The 26,563-nt window shown below is 49.2% G+C and overlaps 1 protein-coding gene across 10 annotated transcripts in view; it reads left to right on the top strand.

Annotated features, from left to right (window-relative positions):
* MVB12B (multivesicular body subunit 12B) overlaps positions 1 to 26,563 on the top strand; it is a 202,119-nt gene that overhangs the window by 106,660 nt on the left and 68,896 nt on the right. For 7 of the 10 annotated variants that reach the window (XM_070799247.1, XM_070799252.1, XM_070799246.1 and 4 more), the window contains exon 7: positions 4,786 to 4,880. The exons of the other annotated variants lie outside the window; for them this stretch is intronic. In XM_070799247.1, the coding sequence (XP_070655348.1) occupies positions 4,786 to 4,880 (95 nt within the window). The remainder of the gene's footprint in view (positions 1 to 4,785; positions 4,881 to 26,563) is intronic. 10 annotated transcript variants of the gene reach the window in all.

Raw genomic sequence — 26,563 nt, forward strand, 5'->3', positions numbered from 1 at the left:
GAAGTGATGATGCCAAAGCAGCTGTTTGTTATGTGGGGTCTCCTCCCTTCAGCCCTCTCTGGCCAGGGGTCTTCTTGCTGCTCAGATTGCTGCCCTAAAACCCCCTCCCCACCTGGTGGCTATCAGCCACCAGAGCTGAAGCTTTTGGTGACTTGACTTCAGTTGGATGGATTCCTGTTGAGCAATTAGCCTCTGAAAGAGTCAGGCCTGTGACTTGAATTCTCTTGGAATTTCCCACTTACCTGCACCAGCCCCACATTGTCTGCCCGTTGTATAGTGCTCAGAGCCTTTTCTTTCTTTTTTCCCTTGTGAATTCCTGGTCACTGCCACCACTGACTTCTTACACCGACCTGTTTTCCTCTGTAGTGTCAGGGAGTGGGGTGTGTGGTGTCATGGGTCTCCTAGAGACCTCTGAGTCTAACTGACCAAGCCCACAGGCAGAAATGCAATAGTAGAGGCAACAGCAGTTCGTGTCCAAAAAGACCCAGGGGTTTCAGTGGAGTCTGTTCAGCACTCTTAATTGTTCAGTGATCGTCTGCCCTGGGGAAGAACCTGTCCTAGAAAATGGGGTACCAACTTGATGAGAGTTGGCCTTTTCCTTGATGTGTCTTGAGACAACCAGAGTGAGAGAGGACATCCAGGCACCCAGTCCCCCCCGGGACAAGCCCAGGAAGGGTTTTTACCAAACGAGGATGCTCAGACAGAGTCTTAAAGGACCAACAGGAGATTGAAGAGGAAGTAAGGAGGAAGTGGAGACCGCAGGAGGAGGGAGCAGGGTAGACGAAGGATCAGGCCGAGGCAGACCCAGAGAATCACAACTTTCTCGCTTTCTGGTGGAGACAGGAGTGACAGGAGTGTCTGGAGAGGTGGCTGGTGTGTGAGGACGGCTCAGACCAGGGCACAGGTGCCGGTTAGGCTGCCCAGGGAAAGTGCGTGGAGTGAGAAGAGAGCTAAACCAAACCCTTGCCAACAGCAGGCCCCGCAAAGTGGAAGAGGAGCCAGGAAGGGCCATCTGCGAGGGGGAAAGAGAACCAGGTCCCAGGGTGGGGGCAGAGGGAAGGGGGTTGCAGTCTGCAGGATGGGGTCAGCCAGGCAAAATCTGATGCCCTCGAAAGGCAGGCAAGCTTGGACGGAGAAGTCCTTGTGGATGGGGCAGCTGTAGAGCCAGGCAGCTTGATTCTCTGATCTACACTTCTTAAGTTCTGTGGGCCATAGAATCCCCCTGAAACTGTCTGTTTAGAGGATCACAGCAGGAGATTTGGGTGGGAAGCATTGAGTCTGCACATAGTAGGTGCTGCATAACTGCTTGCAGTTCCATGAAAACCCTCATAAAAATTGGCTGCTCTCTTCCCATCTACAGTACATCTCAATTTTTCCCCCTCACTTTCCCATAGGGAGGTAATCTTCTAAAGTTATTAATTGGAGCTTATCCCTTCTCAGCTTAAAACTCTTCAGGGTAAAGTCAGAACTTGTGCAGGGCCCTGCATGCAGTGACCCCAAAGCGCTCTCTTCAGCCGGCTTCAGGCCCTAGCCACCCCCACCTCCTTCCAAGCCCCTCTCCTCAGCCAGACCTCCTGCTGCTTAGGAGTTACCCCAGAGCCCCTCCTTGCCCCCCATCCCCAGCTCCCAGGGGGAACAGCACTTCCTGGGGGAGCGTGGAGAGTCTTCCCACTCGCCCCACATCAGCCATGGCTCCTGTAACCTGGTGGCATGTCCCTGACCCCTGCTACAGGGTTCGGTTCAGTTCAGTTACGTCGGACTCTTTGTGACCCCCTGGACTGCAGCACACCAGGCCTCCCTGTCCATCACCACCTCCCAGAGTTTACGCAAACTCCACCGACTCCATTGAGTCGGTGATGCCATCCAACCATCTCATCCTCTGTCGTCCCCTTCTCCTCCTGCCTTCAATCTTTCCCAGCATTGTGGTCTTTTCAAATGAGTCAGCTCTTCACATCAGGTGGCTGAAGCATTGGAGTTTCAGCTTCAACATCACCCCTCCCAATGAGTATTCAGGACTGATTTCCTTTAGGATGAACTGGTTGGATCTCCTTGCAATCCAAGGGACTCTCAAGAGTCTTCTCCAACACCACAGTTCAGAAGCATCAATTCTTTGGCACTCAGCTTTCTTTATAGTCCAACTCTCACATCCATACATGACTACTGAAAAACCATAGCCTTGACTAGACAGACCTTTGTTGGCAAAGTAATGTCTCTGCTTTTTAATATGCTGTCTAGGTTGGTCATAACTTTCATTCCAAGGAGTAAGCGTCTTTTCATTTCATGGCTGCAGTCACCATCTGCAGTAGGGGAGCTCTGCAAAAGCAGGACCCTGCCTGTCCTGCCACCCTGAGTCCCCCCTCCCCAGGTCTGGGTTGACTGGACCAGGGCTCCCTTGGCCATCTCTGATGGCCATCTAGCTGGTCTGGCTCTGTCTTCTCAGCCAAGGAAGAGACCCCCCTGTGCTGTCACCCGGGTTGGCCTGTCATCTGAGGTTCCGCCAACACCCTGCCTCCTCTGCAAGGGCCCTGGAGCGCTGCCACACCATGCCAGCGGCGTGGTGCGTCCTTAGGTGTGGCGTACCTTCTTAGGGCTTTCAGGGCTCAGTGGTCTCAGGGCATGGCAGTGCTGAAGCTCAGTTCTTCCCCAGCTCCTGGAAAAGGCCTCGGGGCACAGTGGGTGCAGCGCCAGCACGTGGGGCACACCAGCTGCACGAATGTGTGGCCAGCGCATGGCACAGGCCCCCGTTCTGGAGGGCCCCACACTAGGTTCAAGGCTCTGCTGTCGCCCTCTTGAAATGCTTAAAGATATTCGACACAGGTGCCCACGTTTTCACTCTACACCAGGCTGGGTTCCTGCCTTGCAGGGCCGGTATGCAGAGCCAGAAGAGAACCCAGGGATCTGCTGACCCCGAGGCCCCCGCTCAGGGCCAGCCGACCTTCTCTACAGGGCCGCCTGTCATTGTTTTAGCTCTGCTCAACCACAACCACAGTCAGTAATTTATTCTTCTGTTTGCTCAGCTCCACTGACTGAGTGCTGCGGTCGGAGGCATCGATCACCTGCTTCCACCCTCTGAAGCTCTCCTCCCCCTGCCAGGGTTCCCAAACCAGCCCATCCTCAGAGTCACTGCTCACCTGGTTCCAGGGATTTCTAGGGTGCACCCCCCCCAGGCCTCTGAACAGACTCCCCAGGTCGGGGAGCTGAGTCTGTGTTGTTAGCGAGCTCCCAGGTGCCTAGAGCACTGCCTCTGCACTCTGACGAGCAGAACAGAGTTCAGGAACCTTCATCCAAGCGGATAGATCCCAAAGCCCATAGTGTGGCTTCTGGCATCCTTTCCTGTCTGGCTGTGGCTTTGTTTCCCACTCTAGCCCTGCAGCAGAGTGGCTCCCTGACTGCCCGTACGTAGGTCCTGTCCCCTCCTGTAACCCACATCCAGCTCGGAGGGGCTGCCACTGTAAGCCCTGCACCCCCGCCTTCATGCTGAGTGCACAGATTTTATCCTCCTTGGAGCACATCTCCTGGTGCACCCCAGTTTGTTCCAGCCCTTCTGTCCCCTGTAGCCTAGAGCTCCTTGTGGAAAGAGCTCGCCTCGGTGTCACCCTTTGATCAGGAAGGAGCCAGCAGTGCAAGTTCACAGCACATGCATCCCAGCGCCCTGTGGATACTCCTCTCACGTGAAGTGTCACCGGTCCCCCCCGTGCCCAGCAAGGCCCCGCCGCCTGCTTGAGCGGCTGGCCGGATGGCACCGGTGTTCACCTTCAGGGCTCACCCCACAGCTCAGCCACCTCACTTAGAGCCCTCGGCTTTCATCTTGGCCCTGGGAGGGCCTCTGCTCCTCCTGGCCCCGTGAGAACAGGCCCCACCTCCCTCCCAGAGCCGTTCTAGAAGACTACGTGTTTGTTGTATGAAACGGGCAGCGTGCAGAACGTCAGCTTCCTTTACGTGATCGGTACCCTCCATCCCAGCCTCTCCCGTTTTGGGAATGACTGTGTGACTGGAGCTCAGGCTGCTGAGCGACTTCAAACCAGCCCGTCGTACCACGAAGGGGTGACTGTGCCCCCCAGACCTGTTGGGTTTTAAATGTCTTTCCTATTATCATCATCTTTTCTTCTCAGCATTCACTAAAAGGCAGCTGATAACCACACCAAATGGGTTATATGCTTTGAACGAGGATGCACTTACACTCTGGGCGTTGAGCCTTAATGGGCCAACACCTGTGCCATAAAAGATACACTGGGTCAATGGAAGGTGCTTTCTGAGCATCTACTGTGTGCTGCCACCTGAGGCGGACGTGTGCCGCTCACAGAATTCAGAGGAACGTGCCATTCTGATTCTCAGTGGGCCTCGTTTCCTGGGCTCACCTGGTAATAACCCTTAACATCTTCCTTCACCAAGTGCTTCCTGGGACAGGCGTGGAAGCCACTGGGTGGGTAATGGGACCAAGATGACGGGACAAACCGAGGCTTGTGTTCGGAGCTGAGCATCCTGGTCCCCTTGGTGTGCTTTGCCCAGTAAGCAGAGATCAGGGTTAAGTCACCCGCCTCCTCCAGGCACCTGGGACATCATGTAAGGCTTGGGAAACCCTTTCTTCCTCTTGGATGTCCTTCTGTGTATAGAAAAGGTAGCTGCTGATGTCCAGAAACTTCTCAATTCCTTGGGGAACTTGAGCTGCTTGGGTAGATGGAGGCCTGCTGCGCTGTGGGCTTATGGCGGCACCTGCGCTTTCTGAGCCTTGGGGACTGCTCCATGCTCCCTGTAACCTCCTTTTCTCTCCTCTGTCTTCCTCAGGCACATCTCTCTCACGCTCCCCGCTACCTTCCGAGGCAGGAACAGCACTCGGGCTGACTATGAATACCAGCACTCCAATCTCTATGCCATCTCAGGTAGGTGGGCCACCGCCAAGGGCCAGCAAGCATGCCTGTGTCCCGGGCACCACCTCCCTCTGCGCGTCTCACTTCTAACGGCACCTGTGCGTCTCGTTGCTCTTTCTTCCCCTGCAAGGGGCCTGCTCCCCACAGGGTCCAGGCCTCCCCTTTCCTCCGTGTCACCGCAGCACTTAGTGAAGGGCCAGAACCTCAGCATGTTTTGAAACTAATGATGAAAAACAGCGTGTGGGTTTCGCAAGCTTGAAGGGAGGTTTCGGAGAATAGTGACCACATTGTTCACCTGCCAGGTCCAAGCCGAGTTCCCCGCAGGGACCAGGGACTGCGCAGATCCGAGGCCCGGTGCCGCCTGCCCTCCTGTCCACATCTGTCCTCGCCTCTTGTTTCTCAAGACCGGGTTTGCGACCAGAGGGTACACAGGGGGCCTCCCTCCCGCTCCCCCCAACCCCCATCATCTGAGTCTGTGATTTCTGAACTCGGCCTTGAAATGGATAGTGTTACCTTGGCAGGAACTTCATCACAGTTTTCTTTTTCACCTTACCCAGAGAGGGAAAAACTTACAAAGCCTTATTACGGAATTGAGATTCATTAGGTGGCGGGCAGTGCAGGGGAGTTGCTAAGAGTTGAGGAAACCCACGAACTTGACTCCGATTATACAGGGGCCTCCAGTCGGAGGCCTTGGTGTATCAAGGGGAAATGGCACATCGGTGCCACTTACCAGCATGCACCCCTAATGGTGAGTGACGTTTTGAACACGGGAACATGGCATTCATTCATGTACCATAATGAACCGGTTATTTGAAAGGTAATCTTTTTTTCTAAAAATTGCAACTTCAGGGTACTAAACAGATGAAATAGAACAATGGTATAATTCGTGTCAGTATTCGTTTTTCTTTGTTATGATCGCTCCCTAATAGGTTTGGAAGGATAAGCAAAGGCCAGTTGTTCCATTTCTGGGTGGCACTCCTGCCGGGAAAGGGGAGCGACAGGGAGGTCCCCACAGCCCTCCTCCTAGCCCCATGCCAGGAGCCGAGTCCCCAAGGGGAGCGGGCTCATGTTGTCTGAGAGCAGCGTCTCCAGGGAGAATTTCTTCTGTGCTCTGGCTATTTCAGCAGAGTCGACAAGGAGCATAACAAATGTGGAAAGATGACCTATTTTGTAGAAAAGCTGGATATTTCCCCAGATGCTTAGTGGCAGAGTGGTGCAAAACAGGCCTGTGAAATCCAGCGGGGTGAAATCCCGCTCTGAATGCACATACAGGCAGCTCAACCAAAGCAGATGCCTTTTTCCCCCCTCCAGCTTGCAAATTTTTTCCAGCCACAGGGTCCAGCTGCCCCCACCTCACCTGGGTTCTCTGATGGCTTTCCCAGCTGTTGACGTTTCTGCAGAGAAGGGCCCACGAAGTGAAATCTCCTCTGGTTTGGCAGGAATGTTCCTGTCTGCCCCTGGACCACTGCTTCCTTGCCCCGCAGCTTTGATGAGGTGTTGTCTGGGTTCATTTCAGCTGTTAGTTTAGCAGTACCGAGGTAACAGCCTCAAGACACAGGGGAAGCCATTCAGGAACTTCCTGTTACATTTATGTAAGTGGCAGTCAATTGGATTTTATCTTCCAAACAGAGGTAGTTGAGGCCGCAGCCCATAACAGCAGGCAGCTCAGGCCTCCTCGGCGGCTGCAGGCCCCAAATTGCTCTGCCAGGGTCCAGGACTGCTTCATTGTGAGGCTGCCAGGCATGCCCTGCAGGGCCCGCTGGCTCCGTAAGGCCTGCAAGCTCAGCACTGGGCAACCATGGTGCAGCTGGGAAGCCTGCCCGCCCACCAGCAGCCTGCCTGCAAGCCGATCTGGCTAGAGGGAAGCAGAGACACCCTCCCCGCCGTCCCCCCCCCGTTCCAACGGTGCTTGGCACCGAATGGCACGTCTCAGTTTGGTGTTGCGAAGTTAAGGTTTCAAAGGTTTATTCCAGAAACAGTCAAGGCAGCGGGTGCCGCAGGCCCAGCCCGGGCCCCGTGCCTGCTGCCATAATGGCTGGTGCTCTGCTGGTAATGGATTGAGCCACCACACTGTTCTCCTTCTAAACCAGCCCTGCACACATTCACTACAGACCTCAGGCCCTGAGCCTTTGGTACAAACTCCTGGTCTGCTCTGGTTCATTCCTGAAAACACTTGATTACCGCTCCCTTCATTTGCAGTCCCTTCCTAAGATAAGTAGATTTCCAAACAAGGTAATCAGAAATTTGAAAAGCAGCCCACATTTCATTTGTACATATGGTTATTAAAGTGATATTTACTTTTGCATATTTTCCTAAGGGCGTACCTGTTAGGATCTCCCCTCTGTACTCTCACTGAGACAGTTCATCTGTGTCCTGCCTGCAAAGGGAGTGACACTGCTGGGGAATCTGGTATGGACCACGTGTAGCTCTGTCCCTAGCACACAGAGGTGCTCCTGAAACAGTTGTGGGAGGAAGGGAGGGAGGAAGAAAAGCTTTTAGCCCATGTCTACCTTGCCCAGGAATACCCTTTATGACATCTCAGGGAGGCGATCATTCTAAATGCTATTTGAGCCCTCCAGCAGCTGGGGCCACCACCTCCGAGCAGCCCAGCCCATCTCCGCAAGGTCCTCTGTGTTGTTCAGCTGTGCTGTCTCGCTGTGCATTCATATCCGCCCAGCCATTTGGGATACCACGCATCCCATCAGTGATGCGTGCCAACTATTCTCCACCATCCAGCCTGTGGGTAGCTCTCTCCTGCCCACAGAATTGGGGTGAGGAACTTCTAAGCCTCTGTGCCAAAATCCTGAGATGCTTACTCCCTTCTCTGCCAGCTATTACCCTCATCAGAATGGCCATGAAGCACAACTTTGATCCTCACACTTCCTCTTCCAGGAATTTCCTCTGGAAAATGCTTACAGATGTGCAAAAAAAAGACTTATCCGCAAGGGCGAGCACTGCTGCTTTTTAAATGTAATAACTCAAAAAAAGAGGTGTGGGGGGTGGATATCCTAAATGTCTAAAACAAAGGCAAGTCGGTTAAATTATGAAACCTCCATACAGTGGCCTTAACTTCTCAAGCATCAAACAGATTTTTTATTTAGATAAAAAGGTGTGCATGAATAATGCTAAGTGACAACTGGAGTGTGCAGTGTGATCTCATTTTAAAGGATATATCCACAGACCTGGAAACGTACACACACAAGACATTCACAGTGGTTTTCACTGGGTTTTCCAGCTCTTCTTTTTGTTTCTTTGCAGTGTCTCACTTTTCTATGATAGCACGTGTTATTCCCATAATAAAAAATACCGGCTTGGGGTTAATTCAGCACACTCTTGGGAAGCTTCCCAAGTGGCCACCGTCTTTTCTGAGGGCTCACAAGCCTCCGTCTGAGTGCTTCACAAGGACTTCCCCGTGGCTCAGATGGTAAAGAATCTGCCTGCAATTCAGGAGAGCCTGGGTTCGATCCTTGGGTCAGGAAGATCCCGTGGAGAAGAGAATGGTGATGCACTCCAGTTTTCTTGCCTGGAGAATCCCGTGCACAGAGGAGCCTGGTGGGCTACAGTCCATGGGGTCACAGAGTCGGACACGACTGAGCAACTAACACTCTCACAGACTCATACTGTGCTTTCGAATTCTAACGGAAATCACTTCCAGACCACAGATCAATAGCTGCTTCTTGTCCCTTTTTGTGGACATGATTGTCCTCTGTTGTCCCGTCCCCTGGACCCTCCTATCCACTGATGTTCCTCCGAGATCACTGACCATCCTCTGCGTCTGCTGGCCCTCCAGTCCCCAGCTGAGCCCGAAAGCACCTGGACGCACCTGCTGCCACCTGACCTTTCTTGCCCCTCAAATCCCCCATCTCCATGGTATTCACTCTCTAAGGTTTGAGGGTGGTTTTCCTTGAAAGAGGAGATGAAGTAAAACGGTGGGTGCCTGGTGTGGCCCACTCTGTAACCCGCATATATTAGGGTCGGCAAACCACTTTTTAAACTGGTCTCACTTGTGATCCGTGGCAGCTGGCAGGCGCATGCTTTCCCGGTCGTGTTCTCACTGCTGTGTCTCCCTTGGTTAGATGCCCTTAAGGTGTTGTCCCCCGGGGGGACTCTTCAAGGCCGTGTTGATTTCTCTAGATTGTGTCCCAGAGCCCCAGCTCCTAAGTTTCCTTGTCAGAACTTCTAGTGACTGTTAGTTTTCTTTTAAAGAATGTCTTCTTGCTCCTCAAAGTCTTCTATTTTGGTCCCAGGTGGTGGTGTCCTCCCCTTTTTATTTTTTTCTTATCATTTTTTTTTTTTTTTTTTGATGCTTAGATGTCTGAGCACTTATTCATTTCTCTTCCACTTATTCCAGAAAGATTTAAGGTAGCTCTGAAAACGCATGTAGCGAAGTGAAAATGGAAGGGGCAGAGCAGGAGTGGATGAAAATACAGGATAGCAGAGGAGAGTGCAGCCTTGGGTGGGGTTTTGCATGAAGGGGAGATTCCAGGTTTGGTCCAGAGTCAAATCTTTTTATAGGCAACATAGAGACAAGCCAGTTGATCGGGAAGAATGTAACTATTCCTTTTATGAATTCTTCCGCATAGAGAGGGCCCGGTAAGGTGCTGGAAACAACAGAAGAGCCGCTTTTCAGTGAGCTTGATAACGATAGAGTGTGACCGACTCATGTTGGAAACCCTAAATGTTTGGAAGTTGAATGCAGTGATTTTTTTTTACTGCGCTGAGTCGTCCTTGCTGCCCACGGGCTTTCTCTAGCTGAGTGGGGGCTGCTCTAGTTGCCGTGCACACGCTTCTCATTGCAGTGGCTTCTCTTGTTGCGGAGGAGGGGCTCTAGGGCACACAGGCTTCAGTCACTGTGGCGCAAGTGCCCAGGGGCTCTGAGGCACGTGGGATCGTCCCCGACCAGGGGTCGAACCCGTGTCCCCTGCATTGGCAGGTGAGTTCTTAACCACTGGACCACCAGGGAAGCCCGAGTGAGATGTTTCTTAAGAAATGTCCTTGTGCTGGGCATCAGACCAGGGGCTGGAGACCTGGGGGACGTCAGGAAAGAGGAGCTCCCTGATGTCCTGTCCACCTTGAGGGTTTCCTGTGCCGAGGGTCCCTATAACGAGTAGCGCAATTCAGAGACCCCAGAATTGCTTTTTCCAACCTAGGAACGTCCCATCAGTCTCATGGCAGGTTTTGCTTCATGAACAGGGAAGCGACACGGTAACGTTCTTTTGTTTTTGTGGTGGTTATAAACGGATTCATAGCTCCACGTGAAGAATTTTTTCCCAAAGAACTTATTTTTCTTGCTTTTGAAAAAATCAACATAGTTGTGTAAAATAGTAAAATAAAGCAGGTGCACATTAAAACCAGCACGTAATAAAGCCAAAACTCTCAAACAGCCCAGTTTGAGGGTGAGCCACACGCAGACGTGCATGGAGGCCACACGGTGCGGGGAGCATCTTTTAGTGCCTGATGTCTTCATCTGTCCTTCAGTACCAGGCTGACCACTTAATGTGTTTTCCACGTCGTCACTTTTGAGAGTGAAAGGGGCGTGGAGCTGCCCCAGACAGAGCCAGGGAACCCGGAGCCGACCTGGCCAACTGGGGGTGCAGTCACCCTGTCTTGAGCTCTTCTGGGTTTTTCAGGTTTTGGGGTTTTTTTTCCCCTTTTTGGTTTTCTTTTTGATTGTGGAAAAGCCAGCTTATTGCCCTCCACAGCTGTTCCCTCTTAAAAACCAGTCCGTTTTCAAGATGTTTGACATCAGGAAGCATGTGAGCATGGACAAGCCCGAGTCCGTCAGCAGGCAGTGTAGCCATGACCCTCATTCAGAGAGAAGGGGGATTTTATCTGAAACACAGAACCCCGTACCAGCTGTGTGACTCTGACATCAGACCAGGAAAGCGCAAAGCAATTAAAAATAATTAATGATTTCTGAATATCAGCCTTCTCCATGCAGTTTTAATCTAGTCCTCATTTAAATTGGAAGATGGACATTTAATTATCAGTATTATGAAATTCATGATTTATATATTTCATCCAACTGGATAAAATTTCTGCCACCGGCTCTTCATCTTATTATGAAAAGAAAACGAATCTGTGTGTTTTACAATGTGATCCTTTAGAAACTTGTCTATAGCATACCAAACAATTACAAATGTATTTTCCTTTCATTTTTAGTGATTGCGTTATTTCTGTCTTTCAATTAGGAGAAGAAAATCTCTCCAGGAAAGTCAGAAACAAACTTGATACTTTAATGACCATAAAGCAATGCCAGGTGGGAAAACGAGCAAAAGACTAAAACAATCGGGCATGTGAGAAATGAGAAATGCCCTTCTTTTTTGTGTGAGGTGTTCTGACTGACAGCCGTCCACGTGCCATGTTTATGCTGCAGAGTTTGCGTGTGTTTTGTGTGGGTGTCACATGTGTGGGTGAGTGCCAGCCTGCGGGTGGGTTCACAACCTCAAAGCTGGGGAAGGGCTGCTAGCTTCCAGCGGGAGCCCCAGAGTAAACGTTAGTCAGCCTCTGCATTCACAGTTACCTCTGTGGCCTGTGAATTAATGGACATGTTCTTGCGGCTTCTGTGGCCTTGAACTTCAGACCTCCCCCCACCCCCCCCGCCCACTTCTTTTCATGTATCCTCCACTGAGGATTTCAGACTCACCTAGGACTGCTCAGAGTGGTGGGGGGTGAGCTGGAGGGAGGAGAGGCAGGGAACCAAGGGAGGAACGTGGGTTTGACGGGTGCCAGATGATAGCATATGGGGAAGATTCCTCAGTGGAGTGAAAAAATATATATATTTATAATAATGGTGCTCGAATCAAGAAGGAAATAAGTCATTTTAAAGGCATATAAATTTTTATCATCCCCTCTAACATGGCGTCCCTTGTCTATCCATCTCTTCCTGCCCTGACAACAAAACCGAGCACAAAGGAAACGAGGAGAAGAGCAGACAGAACCGAGCGGGCGCGGGTGGGGACTTGCTCGAGTAGTAGATCTGTACATCCTGATGCAAAGGTGCGGGTGACAGGTGGCCAGGTTTGCTCTGTACACAACCATGTGTGTGCTGTCAGGCGCTCACACGCCGCCTTGTTGCGATTGATGAATTGCCTGCTTTCTTGATTAAACCTTCCGTCACTTAAGAAACAAAAAGCCTGTGTTTAGATGGCAGAGTGGGACACGTCAAAAAAATCTGTCTCCTTTACCTTTGTGCAGATGTTGGGCACAGACTGTAACATGTATTATTAAAATGAATGTGGCATTTACTGTGCATTATTCCTTTCCTGGGAGAAAGGACTGTAAATTATATGCTAATAATAAGCTTTAACCCTTTCGAAATGCAAAAGATTTAAGAGTGCAAATATTCATGTAGGCCCGGCTAATTGGACGTGCCTTCATACACCCAACCGTGGTTGCCGTGTCACCGGAGTTAATGAACAGCGTGTGCGGGCAGACACGCAGGGCGCTTGGGGAGCTCTCGCCTCCTGGAGGGGCTCCGCTCTGCAGTCACCTCTGCTAGGATTTTGCAGAGAGAGACCCCGAAACCCCTGGGCTGGGCTCTGGGTCACCCTTCTGACAGATGAGGGCCAGAGCCTCGTCCAGTTCCCCCGGCCCATCTTCTGGACCCGAGCATCGGGCGTGGTCCTCTGTGCTCTGTGTCCCCGCCTCCGGGGCCAGCTGGGCTCGGGCCTGGCAGGTACCTTGTTGGTACTCAGACTTCCTTGACCTGGCTTATCAGTCCCCAGTCCAGTTGCCCAGGTGGCAGACTGACGTCCCCAAAGCACACCTCTTCAGATCACGTTCACGCCAGCCCCAGACCACTGCCGACTGCGTTCATGCGTACCTCACTTGCCGAGAGTGGGGGCTGTCGATGGCCAGTCTCTCCCTGTGCGGTGTCTCTTCCTCCAGGCCCCCCAGCCCAGGTAGCTCCCGGTGTCCTCTCTCCATTGTGTCTTTCTGTGCACCTGTCCCTGCCGGTCCTGTGGCCTGATGGCCCCAGCGTCTCCTCTGCTGACCCATCCCTGACGTCCTGCTCCCACACTGCCTCTGCCACGAGGCTTGTCTCATTCCCTCCCAGTTGGGGTGCTGGTTTCCTCCCCCTCGGTTTTGTGTTGGAGCCATTTCACCTGTGAGCACGCTGAGACAGCAGAGGCTGTGTTTAGAAGAGAGGACGGAGTCTGTCTTCACTCCTTTTTGAGTCATTGAGGATGTTATTAAAGGCAGAGAGAGAAGAACGACTGTTCACTTCTCTCTTCATTCAGCAGACAGCGCTGCCGTGTGCCAGGCCCCGTGTTCCCACTTCCAGGGCAGCAGGAAGGTTCAGCATGTGACTGACAGGGCATTTGGGGTCAGAAGCGCATGCAGCCATCGCACAGAGCCGCCGTGAATGGCCGCACAGGTGGTGTGCTGAATAACCCACACAAATGGTTCCCAGGTAGAGCTGTGCAAGGGCCCTGTGTTACGTGGCCCTGGGCAAGTCGCTCGATGCTAGTTATTCACCCCTCCCTGGTGGCTCAGATGGTGAAAAATCTGCCCGCAATGTGGGAGACCTGGGTTCAAGCTCTAGGTCAGGAAGCTTCCCCTGGAGAAGGGAATGGCAGCCCACTCCAGTATTCTTGCCTGGAGAATCCCCATGGACAGAGAAGCCTGACAGTTACAGTCCATGGGGTCGCAAAGAGCCAGACATGACTGAGTGACTAACACTCTCACTCTCGAGACAATGCAGTAACCGCCTGTTGCCTTCTTGTTACGAGGGTCCAGGACGTGTGAGAGTATTTCATAAATCGGGAAGCACCTCCCCTGCCGGAGCCCAGAGGTTTGTTGAGAATTATCACCCAGGGCACACTGGCTCATCTTCTCAGTCCTGCGCTCCGTTGTATGATTTTGCGCGTAAGATTTCTTCTCAGCAGTCGGCGTGCTCTGAGTGCTCAGGGAAGACGTCTTCCTGGGGCCGGAGAAACTTGCAGTAAAAGCTCTGGCGCAGCTCCACTGGGCACCACCCAGAAAGGAGACATCCTGTCACGCGTTGTCACTTAGACGTGGGCTGTTTTGCGTGGCCAGTGGCCCACAAGCCCTTTCTCGGGAAAGTGACGGGATGCTGGTGTGGGGGCAGGAAGGGAAGACGCGCTTGGCAGAGTGAGCCGGGGACCTCCATAAAATCTTGCAACACGCCTTTGGTTTTTCGGAGGAAAAGTGCTTGCGGCGGGGGGTTGGGTGTGCTGCTTTCGTCTCCAGGTTTTCATTTCTGCTCTTCCTGTGCTCCCCCGGCAGGAGAAAGTTAAGACTTTTTCCAGTTTCGTCATGGTGAAAAATAAAAATATAATGAGGTGACGGATACTTGAGTGTTCTTAAAAGATGGCCACCCCCTGCTGTGCCTTCATTCTCCATATTTTTCTTTCACGTGTGGCAGAGAGTAGGCGGCGTTGGTTTAATGGGCCACGTCCCCCTCCCTCTTAAATCCTTGAGTGAGGCAGCTGAGAGGTGGTGGGAAGATTCTGGGCAGGAGCCAGAAGGGTAGGTGCAGCGAAGTTTCTGCCACAGACCTGCCCAGTGACGTCAGGCACAGCACCAAGCCTTTCTGGACCTGATGCCCCCGTCTCTCAACATCAGTAATTGCAATAATGTTAATCATTCAATTGTAGCAATAGTTCAGCTCATGTTTTTTGGAAGCATCCTCTGTGTCTGCCATTGTCTGGCATCTAGGGGAGCAGTGATAACACCTCCAGGGGCTGGGGCCGTGTGGGAAGGAGCTTGTGTGGTTTTCACATTGGGATACCCGAGACGTTACCAGCAAATGCACACTTACTGCCTCCACACTTCAGAGAAATGCCATCCAAACGCTGTCTTGACCATAAAGGTCCCACACGTGGACAGAGAAAAACCATCTCTCTGACACCTTTCTCTCTGCATGTGTATCTTCTTTGTCTAGTTTTTAAGCAGAAATATGTCTCCATTTCCCATCATAGTTCGCTTCCTGGCAGGCAGCGTGACTGTGGTCCTTTCTGAAGGCCTAGCCAGAGAAAGGTCTACCCAGGTGGCGCTAGTGGTAAAGAACCCTCCCACCCAAGCAGGAAAATGCACGAGACCCAGGTTCCATCCATGGGTCAGGAAGATCCCCTGGAGAAAGAAATAGCAACCCACTCCAGTATTCTCGCCTGGAGAATCCCATGGACAGAGGAGCCTGTGGTCCATAGGGTCGCTAAGAGTCGGACACGACTGAAGCGACTTAGCACGCAGCCAGAGAAATGCTGAAAACAAATAGAAGACACTCAATCTCAGCTCTTCATCTGCTCTTAGCACTTCTTCAGAGGTTTTCTCTGGGGTGAGTGAAGTCATCGGGGTTACCAAACACTCCTGCCTAGGAGCAGCTTGTATCAAAGTAGCCTTTTGTTTCTCTTTATACCTGTGTCTCTGTCTTGCAGTAACAGACTATCAGCTGAGAGGGAAAAAATGATATAATTAAGGTGACTTCTTTAAGCACATTTTGGGAGCTGAAGTTGTTTTTGCTTTTATTAAAATGGATCACTTTAATTTATTTTAATAAATCTAACCTTCCTTTAGACTTACCATGTACAAAACTCTGTTGTAAGCCCTTTCCATGCATTTTGTTATTTAATCCCAGCAAATCCTTATCAATAACCTTACAGAAAACCTCTCGGGGTTTGTACTGTTACTGCTGTGATCTCTGTTTTACAGATAGAGCTTCCAGTGTTGCTGAGTCCCCATGTTCAAGCCTTGTTCAAAGCCTTAGAGAATGAATCCCTGTAATAATAATGAAAGTCAAGCCACTCGGTTGTGTCTGACTGAGTACAGTCCATGGAATTCTCCAGGCCAGAATACTGGAGTGGGTAGCCTTTCCCTTCTCCAGGGGACCTTCCCAACCCAGGGATCAAAGCCAGGTCTCCTGCATTGCAGGCAGATTCTATACATTAATATGACAATAATAATAATAAATATTGTGCAGGTGGAGAAACTGAGGTTTGAGAGTGATTTACCCATAGTTAGCAGTGCTAGTCAGTGGAAGGGCTGACATTCAAGCCCAACCAGCCCCTCAGCTCTCTGCCACTACCCTGGGGACAATTCCTCCTAGCTGGGGACCCTGTCCCTCCCTGTGTCAAGCGACGCTGGAAGGACACACACTAGAGTGGCTCACACGAGGACTCATCGGCTAATTAGGTCTCAGTGTAGTTTAACCTCAGGTGGCCCCTGGACCATCGTCTCTGGAACCTCGTCAGAGTGAGGCCTTCCTGCTTGACTGAAGATGCCCTCCCTGACCCCCGCACCCTCAGGGCGCCTCCAGGGGTAAGTGTGGGTCCTGCTGGGCAGAACAGTGCAGAGCTGAGCACACAGCCCCTCTCGTAAAGCTGAGTGGCCTTAGGCAAGGGCCTTCACCTTTCTGGGCCTCAGTTTCCTCGTCTGTGAGATGGGAACAGCAGTGGTTTGCAGTGAGGATTGGAACCGAGCCTGGCACATAGGAGGTGCTGCAGGGGTGCCCTTATGATTGCAATTATCCCACAGCTCCTCCCTCCGCCCCGTCTCAGATCCTTTCCAGACCAGCAAGGGCAACACTCCGGATGCTTCAAGGAACCTCCCCACCATTAGCAGGCAAGGCTGCCGCTGGTCCTGCTGTTGGAAACCTCTGTCTGGGGTTGGGGGGAGCTCTGGGCACCTGGGTGTCCCCTTGCCGTGGTCTTCCCTCAGCCCTGAGGTGACAGTGGACAGCCCAGACACACCTTCTCACGTCTTGGGACTGAACTGTAGGCGTCTCCCCCGACTCCAGCTCTCTGAACCCTGCACACAGCAGGGCTCCTACATGAACTGACAGTCACCGTAGTGCCACCTGCTCTGAAGCTTCACCCTCTAGGTTGGGCTTCCTAAAGTGCCAGCCTCTACCGAGGTGACCGAGCTGTTCCAGACCCTGTGCGACCCCGTGTGCTCCTGGTCCCAGGTCCCCTCCTGCCGGCTCCGCTGCCTGAGTTCTGCTGCCGTCTGTGTGTCCCCACTTCCAGGCTCCAGCCTGGCTGACCTACCTCAGTAGTCCTCGGGGATCAGCTGCCAGGTGGGCATCTGTAGACTCCTGATGACTTAGTAATGATGGGAGAGTTGGTAGAACTCGGGGAGCGGCTGGACGGCTACACAGGATCCCATGATGAGACGGGAAGTTTTCTCTGTCCCCCACACAGGATGTCAGGATGGGTGCATTTAACTGCTGGCCTCAGGACCAAAGAGTTCTGATCTGTTCTGTAGCAACGAAGCCACTTTTCCCGTGGACGGAATACCTGCATCCATCTGTTGTTGTGCGTTTGGCGTCCGTGTCCTGAATACCCAGTACTGTTTTTCCCCATCTGTTTATAAATGGCCAGTGACGGTCTTAACCTGTTTATGTTTAAAGAACAGACTTCATTGCTCCAGCCTGGAGTTGGGATGGGGTGTATTTATCACATGTCCCAGAGAACGCGGGGCCCTCAGTCCTCAGATTTGTCTTTTGATTGTCTCCGAGACAATGAGTGATGCAGAGCTCTCAGCCAAGGTTGAGATCCTTTGTTAGCGCGCGGTTTCTCGCGCCTGGCTTGTTTTATAGCGTGAACGATCTGATGATCCACCGGCGAGGCGACATCCATAATTTTGAATGAGAGAGCAAAGCTTGCCTCGTCGGCCCTAAGCATCGCTCCTGGTGACACGCTTAGAAGTACTTAATCGCTTGCTACCTGGAGGCAATAAACGCACCCATCTTTCTGTTCCATTGCCTCCTGTGTTTACCTTAAATATGCCCTGGGCTAACAGAATGCCACTGACACTCCTGTCAGAGGGTCCCTTGGCTTGTGAATTACACAGCCGCCTCTCACCCTTCTTCCGGCCAAAGGTGGTTGGGCCTCCCATAGGCCCAGCGTGGGCGCCTTCTGTGTCCAGAAGCCTCTTGGCTGTTGATGCTGCTTGTAAACTTTGCCGTCTGATTGGTTTTCCCAGTTCTGAGAAGGGTGACCTGTTCTTGGTTGTAACGTCTCGTTCTGTGCTCAGTTCTCCGCTGGAGTCCACGGTCTGTCCCGGGAGGTGAGGACCACAGGTCTCACACCCAGGCAGCCCAGCCTGCGGGAGCTACTGAGATCCTCATTGTTGGACTGATTCTTGAGACCCACCCTTTGTATCCACTCTCCCCGGCTGCACGACTTTGGACAGTTTACTAGCTCTTCAGTCATTTCCTCTTCTAAAACTTGGGGATTAGGGATAATGTATGTGAAGTGCCTTGTACTGAGCGGGCCCCCCAGAAATGGTAGCTCACGTGACTGTCATAGACCCTGGCATTCCAGGGAGCATGGGTCTTATTTCCCCCTGAAGCAGGACCCCAGCCCCACCCCACCTAAAATGCAGTCAGGAGGGGGCTTAGGCCCACTAAGGCAGGGCCGGACGGGGACTCACGGGTCGGAGCCTGCCCAGTCAGGGTCCAACCCTCCACCCTAGTTCAGAAATCTATAATTGCTTGAGATGCAAGTTTGTTAGTGGGTGAAAAACAGTTTTGAAGAGAACTTCTCAGCGTTTAAATCAGCCTCCGATTTCCCTTTTCCCTTCTCCTTGAATCAGCTCTGGACTGAGAAAGGAGCATTACCTGTTCTCAGCGCTCGAAACATTTGACTCCTTTCTTCTTTGTCCTTTGGCTCTTTCTTTCCTGCCCCTCCCATCCCAGGACCCTTGCCCCAGAGTCCTTACAGACCTGTGAGCCGAGGCTTGGTCTCAGGATATGTCGAGAGTCCCACCACCCACTGGGCACATCCTGAAGGCTCCCTCATGCTCCAGAGCGGCCAGTGGAGCTCTAAGGCCTGTGCCAAAGGCTGGCTTGGCAGCCACGGGACACACCGTCCACTGAAGACCATCTTTCTTGGGGTTTGGGAGAGTAGTTTAAGCAACTTTCTGAGACATTCCCATTTTAAGAAAGGATGCCAGACTATCTGTCAATGCTCAGGGATTGCTCCTTTCTTCAGACTACCTTTTTAAAAAAGATATTGTATCTTTTATTTGGATTTAATGAGGGCAGACATTTTAATCAGAGGTTAGTCATTTATTTTTGCAAACTATTGTTTTGATTCATCATTTATGCAGATAATTAAATGGTTCAGTTGGCACAGTGTGTCTACTTTATTAAAACAGGTAATTTTGGGGGGAAAAAAGAGAGAGATGCTGTTTTTTGGATCACTGCACAAGAATTGCTTTTATCTCCATCTCTGTGCATAGTTTCTGGTTGTATTGCCACAAGGTCTCTCACCTTCAAGTGTTTGGTGTCCTCTCTGGTCTGGGGGGTGCTTGCCCTGGGATGATTGGGGTGTAAGCCGTTATGCCCTTTGAACTGGGAGATGAAGAAATCCTGTGCTGTTACCTTTTGGAAAGTCTCCAAGGTTTTAATTGGATTGGGGGAGAAGAGCCTACAAGTTATGAACTTTGCAGAGCAGCAGTTCTTATGCTAAAAACAGATTAATTGTAGCCCTCGCAGGGGGTGGAGTTTAAAAGTCAATTACTACTTGTCCTATTATAATTTATACACCTAGGATTTGAAAAAGTCTGTCACTTGGTGCAAAAATGAAAAGGTTACGTGTACTAGTGTGAGTATTGCCGTGACTTTTCATTTGTAAATGCTTTAGCTACACGCATCTGTATGTATGCAGCTTGTAGGTGCAGAGCTCCGATATTATTGCAGCTTAGAGCAGGGTTTCTCAGGAAGAGTAACCTTTAAGATTTCAGTCTTTAAATCCATAATGGCTTGAAACTTAGTCCTTTGTCTGGCAGTTCACTCCATTTGTAGGCACCCTGGCAGCCCCAGCTAGGGCCCTGGGGACACTCCACTCCCGGGTCACAAACCAGTAAGAGATGGCCCTTTAGGGGTCAATTTTTTAAAAACAACAAATTGCTTGCGAGGTTTGCTGTCCTTGATTTTTCCATGTTTGCATCCTGAATCAGTTCATTCACTCATTAAAAGGATTTATTTTAGGCAGACCAATTAAAACTTTGGAAGCTAATTTTTTGCTGAGCAGCACACAGACCTCAGGAAGCACGATTTATAACAGGGCTTCCGCCCTTTTCCACCAAGAGCTGTCTGATGGCGCTGCGATCCCCAGTGCTCAGAGCACAGAACGTCGGTCCTTCGCGGGTGGGTGGCTCCTGGCCTCCATTGTTTCCTGGGGAACCCGCAAGTCTGAGAAGCCCAGCCCAGCCCGGGAGTGGCTCGCAGGATTTGTTTGCTTGCACAAACCCCACAGTTTAATTTTTTTTAATAGGAAGCTGCTGTGTAGTTTGGATATTTAAACAGTTATTAACCGAATGACAATTAACAGATTGCATAGACAGATTTTCTTTTGAAAACCTCTGAAATTGAGTACAGTTTGCAAAACTATCACGGCCTAGTAATGACAATGAATTTTGATTTCCCGGAACTGATATTAGACTCCTTATTAAACTATGTGCATCTGCTTTTAATTTACTCCAAATAATTGGAAAATGCAATGAAGCTTTCCAATTAAAGCACGGCTTTATGCTGTTTAATAATACCCCCATAATATTATAGCTTATGAAGTGACAGGTGAGTTGGTGTATGAATAAAACATAAAGGCAGCAATAAGGGACAGAAAACCGGAGACAGTTGTGGGGATTTTAAATGCTGGATGTAATTTGCATATATTAATCTCTTCTTTTCAGCCTTATCAGGCGTTCTTCAGTATTTGAAGTTAAAATAGCGTTGACAGGCGGGAGTACGCTTAGTTTTTTCAAGGATTTATTACTTGTATAATTTCTGATCTTTAATAAGCAGATATGACTGATCCTCATAGTTCTATAGAAATCGGTTAATTGTTCCAGATGGCGTGTACTGATTATGCAAAATTACTTTTCACACCATTTTTTTTGTGATGGAGTTTGGAGTAAAATTAAATTTTTTATAGCCTTCTTATCATGCTGTTTTACAGTGGTTTTTCCACAGAAGTTGAATTTAATCTACTATATTACATTGACCAGCACAGTTACTCTAATGTAGCATTTTGTGATTTGACAAAGAATAATAGAACATATTGCTCATTGTTCATTACTGTGTCCCTAATAAAAAGGAGCTCCTGTGTATAGAACATAGCTGTTATTTATGAAGAATGCCTAATTCATACAGTTAAAAATGCAAAATTGTACTATGCAGTAGTTCCTTGTAGGGAGAGAGTATCTGAGGAAAGCAAATGGAAATAGGCTTGTTGCTACAGATTTTACATGCTAGAAGAGAGGTCTTCTTTTAATGACCAGAGAGTTTAAATTGTGCTGCTGCTGCTTCTGTGAGTGGGGGAAAGAAAAGGCTAGATAATCTCATTCTATTGATATTAAGAGAGGTGTCACCGGTTGACTTGTCTTGATTTACATAATCCCAGAAGCCTTTCGTAACTGAATAGCGTTTATAAAAGGTGGTTATACTTTGGTATAAAGTATCAAAAAAAAAAAAAAAAATAAAGCCTAAAAAGCCTCAAAGATAATTAGTCTCTAACATTTTCCAAAGCGTCAGTTTTTGCAAAGCATCTTGTGCTGGTGTCAGATCCAAGTCCAGGCTGTGCATTTTACCAGGTGACATTAATCTAAGCTTATCCTTGTCCAGGTTCTCGGATAACATTCTCTCTACAGTTCAGCTGGTAGCGGGAGACGACTCAGCAGGCGCATCCCAAAATGGGATTGTAGGCCTGTTACCGTGATGCAGGGAGAGATCCAGTTTCTTTCCTTTGGGAGAACTCCTCCCAAAAGCAGAGGGAAGGAGGACAGGTTTTTCTGTTGCATGAGAAGAATCCTGTTTGGGTGTGTAGTATTTTAAATACAGTGCAGAAAGCAGTAACGCATTTCTGTGTATATAATCTAAACTTTGACTTGTTTTCAAGGGGCCACTGTGCGTATGAAACCTTATCAGGATTTGTATAGACTTGGGATGTACATTTCTGTTTCAGGTAGAGTCAAATCCCTTGTGCAGAGAGACTCACAGATCTTTCTGTGGCCCAACTGCTCCATCCAGGTAGTTTGTTTAGTTCTGTGCGTCATCACCCCTTGCCCATAGCCGCCTTCCCACAGGCCTTGAGAATGCTTCCTTGTTTGAACAGACTTGAGGTGGATTTGGATCTGTTTAAAACGTTCAATTCCTTTAGCCCTGGGGGAATCACACGTCTTTTTTAAAAAATATATTTTTCTGCTAGCAACACTGATTGCTGATCACAATGCTCCGTCCCTGCTTCCCCACCAATCCTCGAGTAGAAGCAGGACTTTATTGATGCCTCTCTGGCAGGTTTGAGGGGACCAGACCAGCTGTGTCTGCTGAGGGTGGGACTTGGGATGCAGGGCAGGGGTGCTCTCGGGGTGTGAGCTCTCCAGAGGGCCCAGGAGAAGAGATTCAGTTAGATGCCCACGTTACCATTGCCAGTATTGTGTAGATTGTACTGTTTTCTAGTCTTCAAAATATTTTCAGTTAAGTTCTACTTTGTATCTAGTCTAGTCTTGAAAGAAGTTAAATAGGAAGGTAAATATATTTGGCTGCCTACAGTACGGAATGACTAATTAGACCAAATATAAAGAAATGTAATTCAGAGCCCAGAGCACTTTCAGTAACCTGTACTAACTGAATTCTGTATTCTCTTTACCTCCAGAGTACTCAAAAAACCTGAAACCTTTCACCTGCCGTCTTTTGTAAACTCAAGATATATTTTTGTGAAAATGAAAATTATATGAAAAAGAGCATGCATAAATCAGACATGATTAAAAATATTTGTTCTAATGCAGTAATAATGTGGTAGTAATGCTTTCATCAGTATAACTTAAGGCTACATTAAGTGGACAGACTTTATATGGATTCTCTAATTTTAATCTTCAAAATGCTATCTAATGTCTCATTAAGACTTGCATATAATGTATCTTAAGTACAGTCATTAAATATAGTTTAGGGAGATTTATGTTCAGATATTGCTTAAAGATGTTTTAATAGGCCCATTTACTCTGATGATATTAATGAGCTCTTAATACAGACTAAGCTTCTAAAACTAGTTGTAAAGACTCCAGCCTGAACACAACAACTTGAGATTAAAGCCCGGTTTGCACGAGAGCCTGCAGGTTTGCCCCACCAACACGCAGGGTCAGGGCCACCCCTCTGCGGAGCCTTGAGCTTTGGAAAAAGAGTCTCCCTTGCCTTGGTCTGGCTGCTGACCCAGACGACTCCTTCCTTCTGCCAGCCCTGAGTACAGTCCCAAACCGTGCGCTGGACACGTGCTAATCTGGCCAAATCGCCCGTCTCCAAGGTCACCTGAGCGGCGTTGATGCCCTTGGCGGTATCGCTGGGGCACGGGAGGGTTAAAGGGGCTTTGCTGTGCTTCTCCCATAAGCATCTGCCAGGTAAGGTGTGCGCAGTCTGGCGACATCATGTGAACAGCTTCGACCTGCCATAAGCAACCTGTAAAAGGTCGCACGGGTGTACTTTCATCACAGACATTCGTGGTGACTGAAATACATGTATTAAAGTGTCCTGCAAATTCAGAATTGGAAAGAAAAGCCCAGCCCACCAGGAGTCTTTATGTGTCCACTCTTGTGTATAGTCACCCCACCCCACCTGACCCCCTGCTACCAGGCCCCACTTTTAAACATGTTGAAAAAAATAAAACTCCATGTTGGTGTTTCCTTTTCTTTCAGAAAAATACTGAAAAGCATTTTTTGTTTGTTTGTTTCAATTATTTTAGGGGAGGGAAGAAAAAAAGAACCTATGAATTCAGAGACTTTTCTAATTACTAAATTGGTTTGTTATAAAAAGATAATAGCAAATTTCTTCTTTTCGTAATTGGACATCTCTTCCCTGTAGGCTGATGCGTGCACAGCCCGTGCATGCACAATAAGTTGTGCTTTTGAAAAGCCATAACTAGCTAATAACAGCTACAGTGTCATCAGAGAGTAATGGTGTGCTGATTAGCATAATTAATGACAAATGGTGGTGCGGAATTGGTGGATTGGTTTAGCGGATGATGAATGCGGGCGAGGCCTGGGCTGGGGCCTGCCAACTAGGCCTCGCTGGCTGTCAGCCCTTCTGTTCTCGCCGAGGCAGCCCTCATTAGTCACGATGGGAGGTGCCAGTTCGTATTCTGTTTGGAGCACAGAAAACTTAATAATCCAAGCGAATGTGGCTTCCCTCTCTCCTGTGTATTTACTCACAAAACTCTCTCCTCGCTCGTTCCCACTGTGGGCTGACCCATGAGGACACAGCTCCTTCGAGAGGCTGCCGTGATCCTAGAAGCGGGAACAAAAGGTGGTGCTGTAGAGACACACGCGTGTGGCCTGGTCCTCCCCTGACCACAGATGAATTACTCCCATTTGGAGGACTTCTGCTTGTGACTCTGTTTATCTGGGTCTTTATAAGGGGAAAAGAAATGAACTCAGTAAGCTATACATTCCGTCCTGAAATAAGACTAGCACATTTATCTTTGGCTTGATTAATCAGACCTAATTTGCATTCTCAAATGAGACTGATAAAAATGGATTTACCTTTTAACCTTTAGAGGGGGGAAAAAGTATTTCTCTGCAAGATTTCCAGGGCTATCTTTCCTTAACTGATAAGAAGCAACTCCTTTATCAATAAAGATGAAAATCCTTAATTTGCATTAGTGAATGAGACTAATTATTATATAGTTAATTAGCATCTGGAAATGAGGATTATCTTAATTACAAAGCACAATTTCCCTAATAGCTGCAAAACTGTAAGTTTGATCCGTGTGGAAATTGGTAACTATTATTATGTAATTAGTGATAACATTAATAGTACAGAGTATTTAGACATCATTTGCATATGCAAATGTAATTTACCTGAGCCAAACAAGTGGACCATTAATGATTAAAGCATGATAGAGCTGAGTGAAAGTTCTAGATAGCTGAATAGTATCCATTATGCAGAGTATCTAAATAATTGTCGTAGAGTAGACACGGACCTTTTATATTTAGATGGTCAGAATGGTTTTTGTTTTAAGAAGGATTAGGACCAGAAAGATTAAACACAAGGCTTCACTGCTTAGGGAAGTAGCTGGCCACATAGTCATCTCCTCGACTCTGCTTTCCCCATGCTTCCCAATGTGCCTTGAACCTTAGATGTTCTTTCCCTGTATATCTTAACATTTCTGGGTACTGGCTTTGTCTTTCAGCTGATGCGTACTCCTAAAGCAGTTTTACCCCCACATGAGCGTGGTGAACTGTGAAGTTGATGGTGCAGCGTACAGTTCTTAGGGGGTCTTCAGAGCTCTCTGAATTTTATCTGTGTGGCCGCAGTCTGCCCGGTGCAGAGCTGCTGCTTTGTCTACATCTCCTCTGGGGCCCAGCCGCTCCCTTTCAGGCTGTAGCAGTGTTTGCCAGAAGATGGGTGTGTGCCTGTGAGGGAGTGTGAGATGTGGGTGGCCGTTAAGATGTTTTTATTTCAACTCTAATAGCATATCAGCAGATAGTACTGTTGAGAATAAGATTAAAGCAGGTGCAGTCAACCAACAACCCCCCAAACCACCGTGGCTTCCCGTACCACCATTCGGTATGCCACTCAGGTTCCAAGCTGGGGAGTGCAGGTCGATGGGGTTCCTGCTTCATGTGTCATCTCTTCCTGGGGCCTGGGCTGAAGGAGCAGACCCATCTTCTGAGACATGCTGTTCTTGGAGCAGAGGGCAAGGGCAGGAGACCTGGAAGAGACACCCAGTGGCTCTGAAGCCTCTGCTCTGACATCAGAAGCCTTTGGACAAGACATCCAGACCAGTCAGGTCCAGGTGCGGGGTGCCTGCTCTTCCCCAGGAGACCCTGACCTCCCACCTCTCACAGGGAAGTAGGATCATACACCCAGGAACGGTGACTTTGTGGGGTTTAAAAAAAGTAGTTCAGAAAAAAATTTTTTTAATGAAGTAACATTTAATTTAAAAAAAATTTAAGTGAGTTTTCAGATGTAAAGGAAAATATAAAGTCAGTAATTATACATGGAAGAAAACAAGTGAACCTGAGACACGGGATAGTTTCCTGACGTGTGGGAAACATTGGCCTAGAGTGTCTGTTGCTTATCTTCAGCTTGGCAGGAGCTTGAATTCTCCTGGGAAGGCTGGGGAGTCGCTCAGGGATTTGCACAGCTGTTCCAGTGTGGTGGAAATAGCACTGCCCTCTGGGATTTAAGGCTCATTTTGACCGCTTCCAAACCTGAGAAAGCGGCTTCCTTTGCCAGGTTCACTTTTCCCAGCTGCAGAATGAGGCTTTGGGGCCAGGTGGTCCCTGTTGCTGCTCAGCCCGCCCACTACCCCTTTGGAGCACCTGTTGAGAGCCTGCTCCTCGCAGGGGCTAGAACAGAGGTGCTCCAGAAAGTTCTGCCTCAGGGCTGGTGGGACTCAGCGGTTCCTGTAAGAACCTAAAAAACAGTTTGTTGCTAGCCAGAACAATTTATGATAGCTGTTCTGGTATCCATGTCTGATTTTTTTTTTTAAATCAAAAACATATACAAACTTTTCTGATTTATAAAAGTAGAAAAATGGGAAAATATATAAGCACATACAGAAAAGCATACGGAAGAAGATAAAGATCATTCATAACCCCATTATCCAGAGAAAAAATTATTTTAAGGTATACACCATGTATTTGTTCTTGATTATTAGTTACTAAGTGTGTCTGACTCTTTGCTACTCCGTGCACTGTAGCCCGCCAGGCTCTGCTGTCCGTGGGATTTC

Source organism: Bos indicus, chromosome 11, assembly GCF_029378745.1.
Source record: "Bos indicus isolate NIAB-ARS_2022 breed Sahiwal x Tharparkar chromosome 11, NIAB-ARS_B.indTharparkar_mat_pri_1.0, whole genome shotgun sequence".
In the NCBI taxonomy this organism is placed as follows: Eukaryota; Metazoa; Chordata; class Mammalia; order Artiodactyla; family Bovidae; genus Bos; species Bos indicus.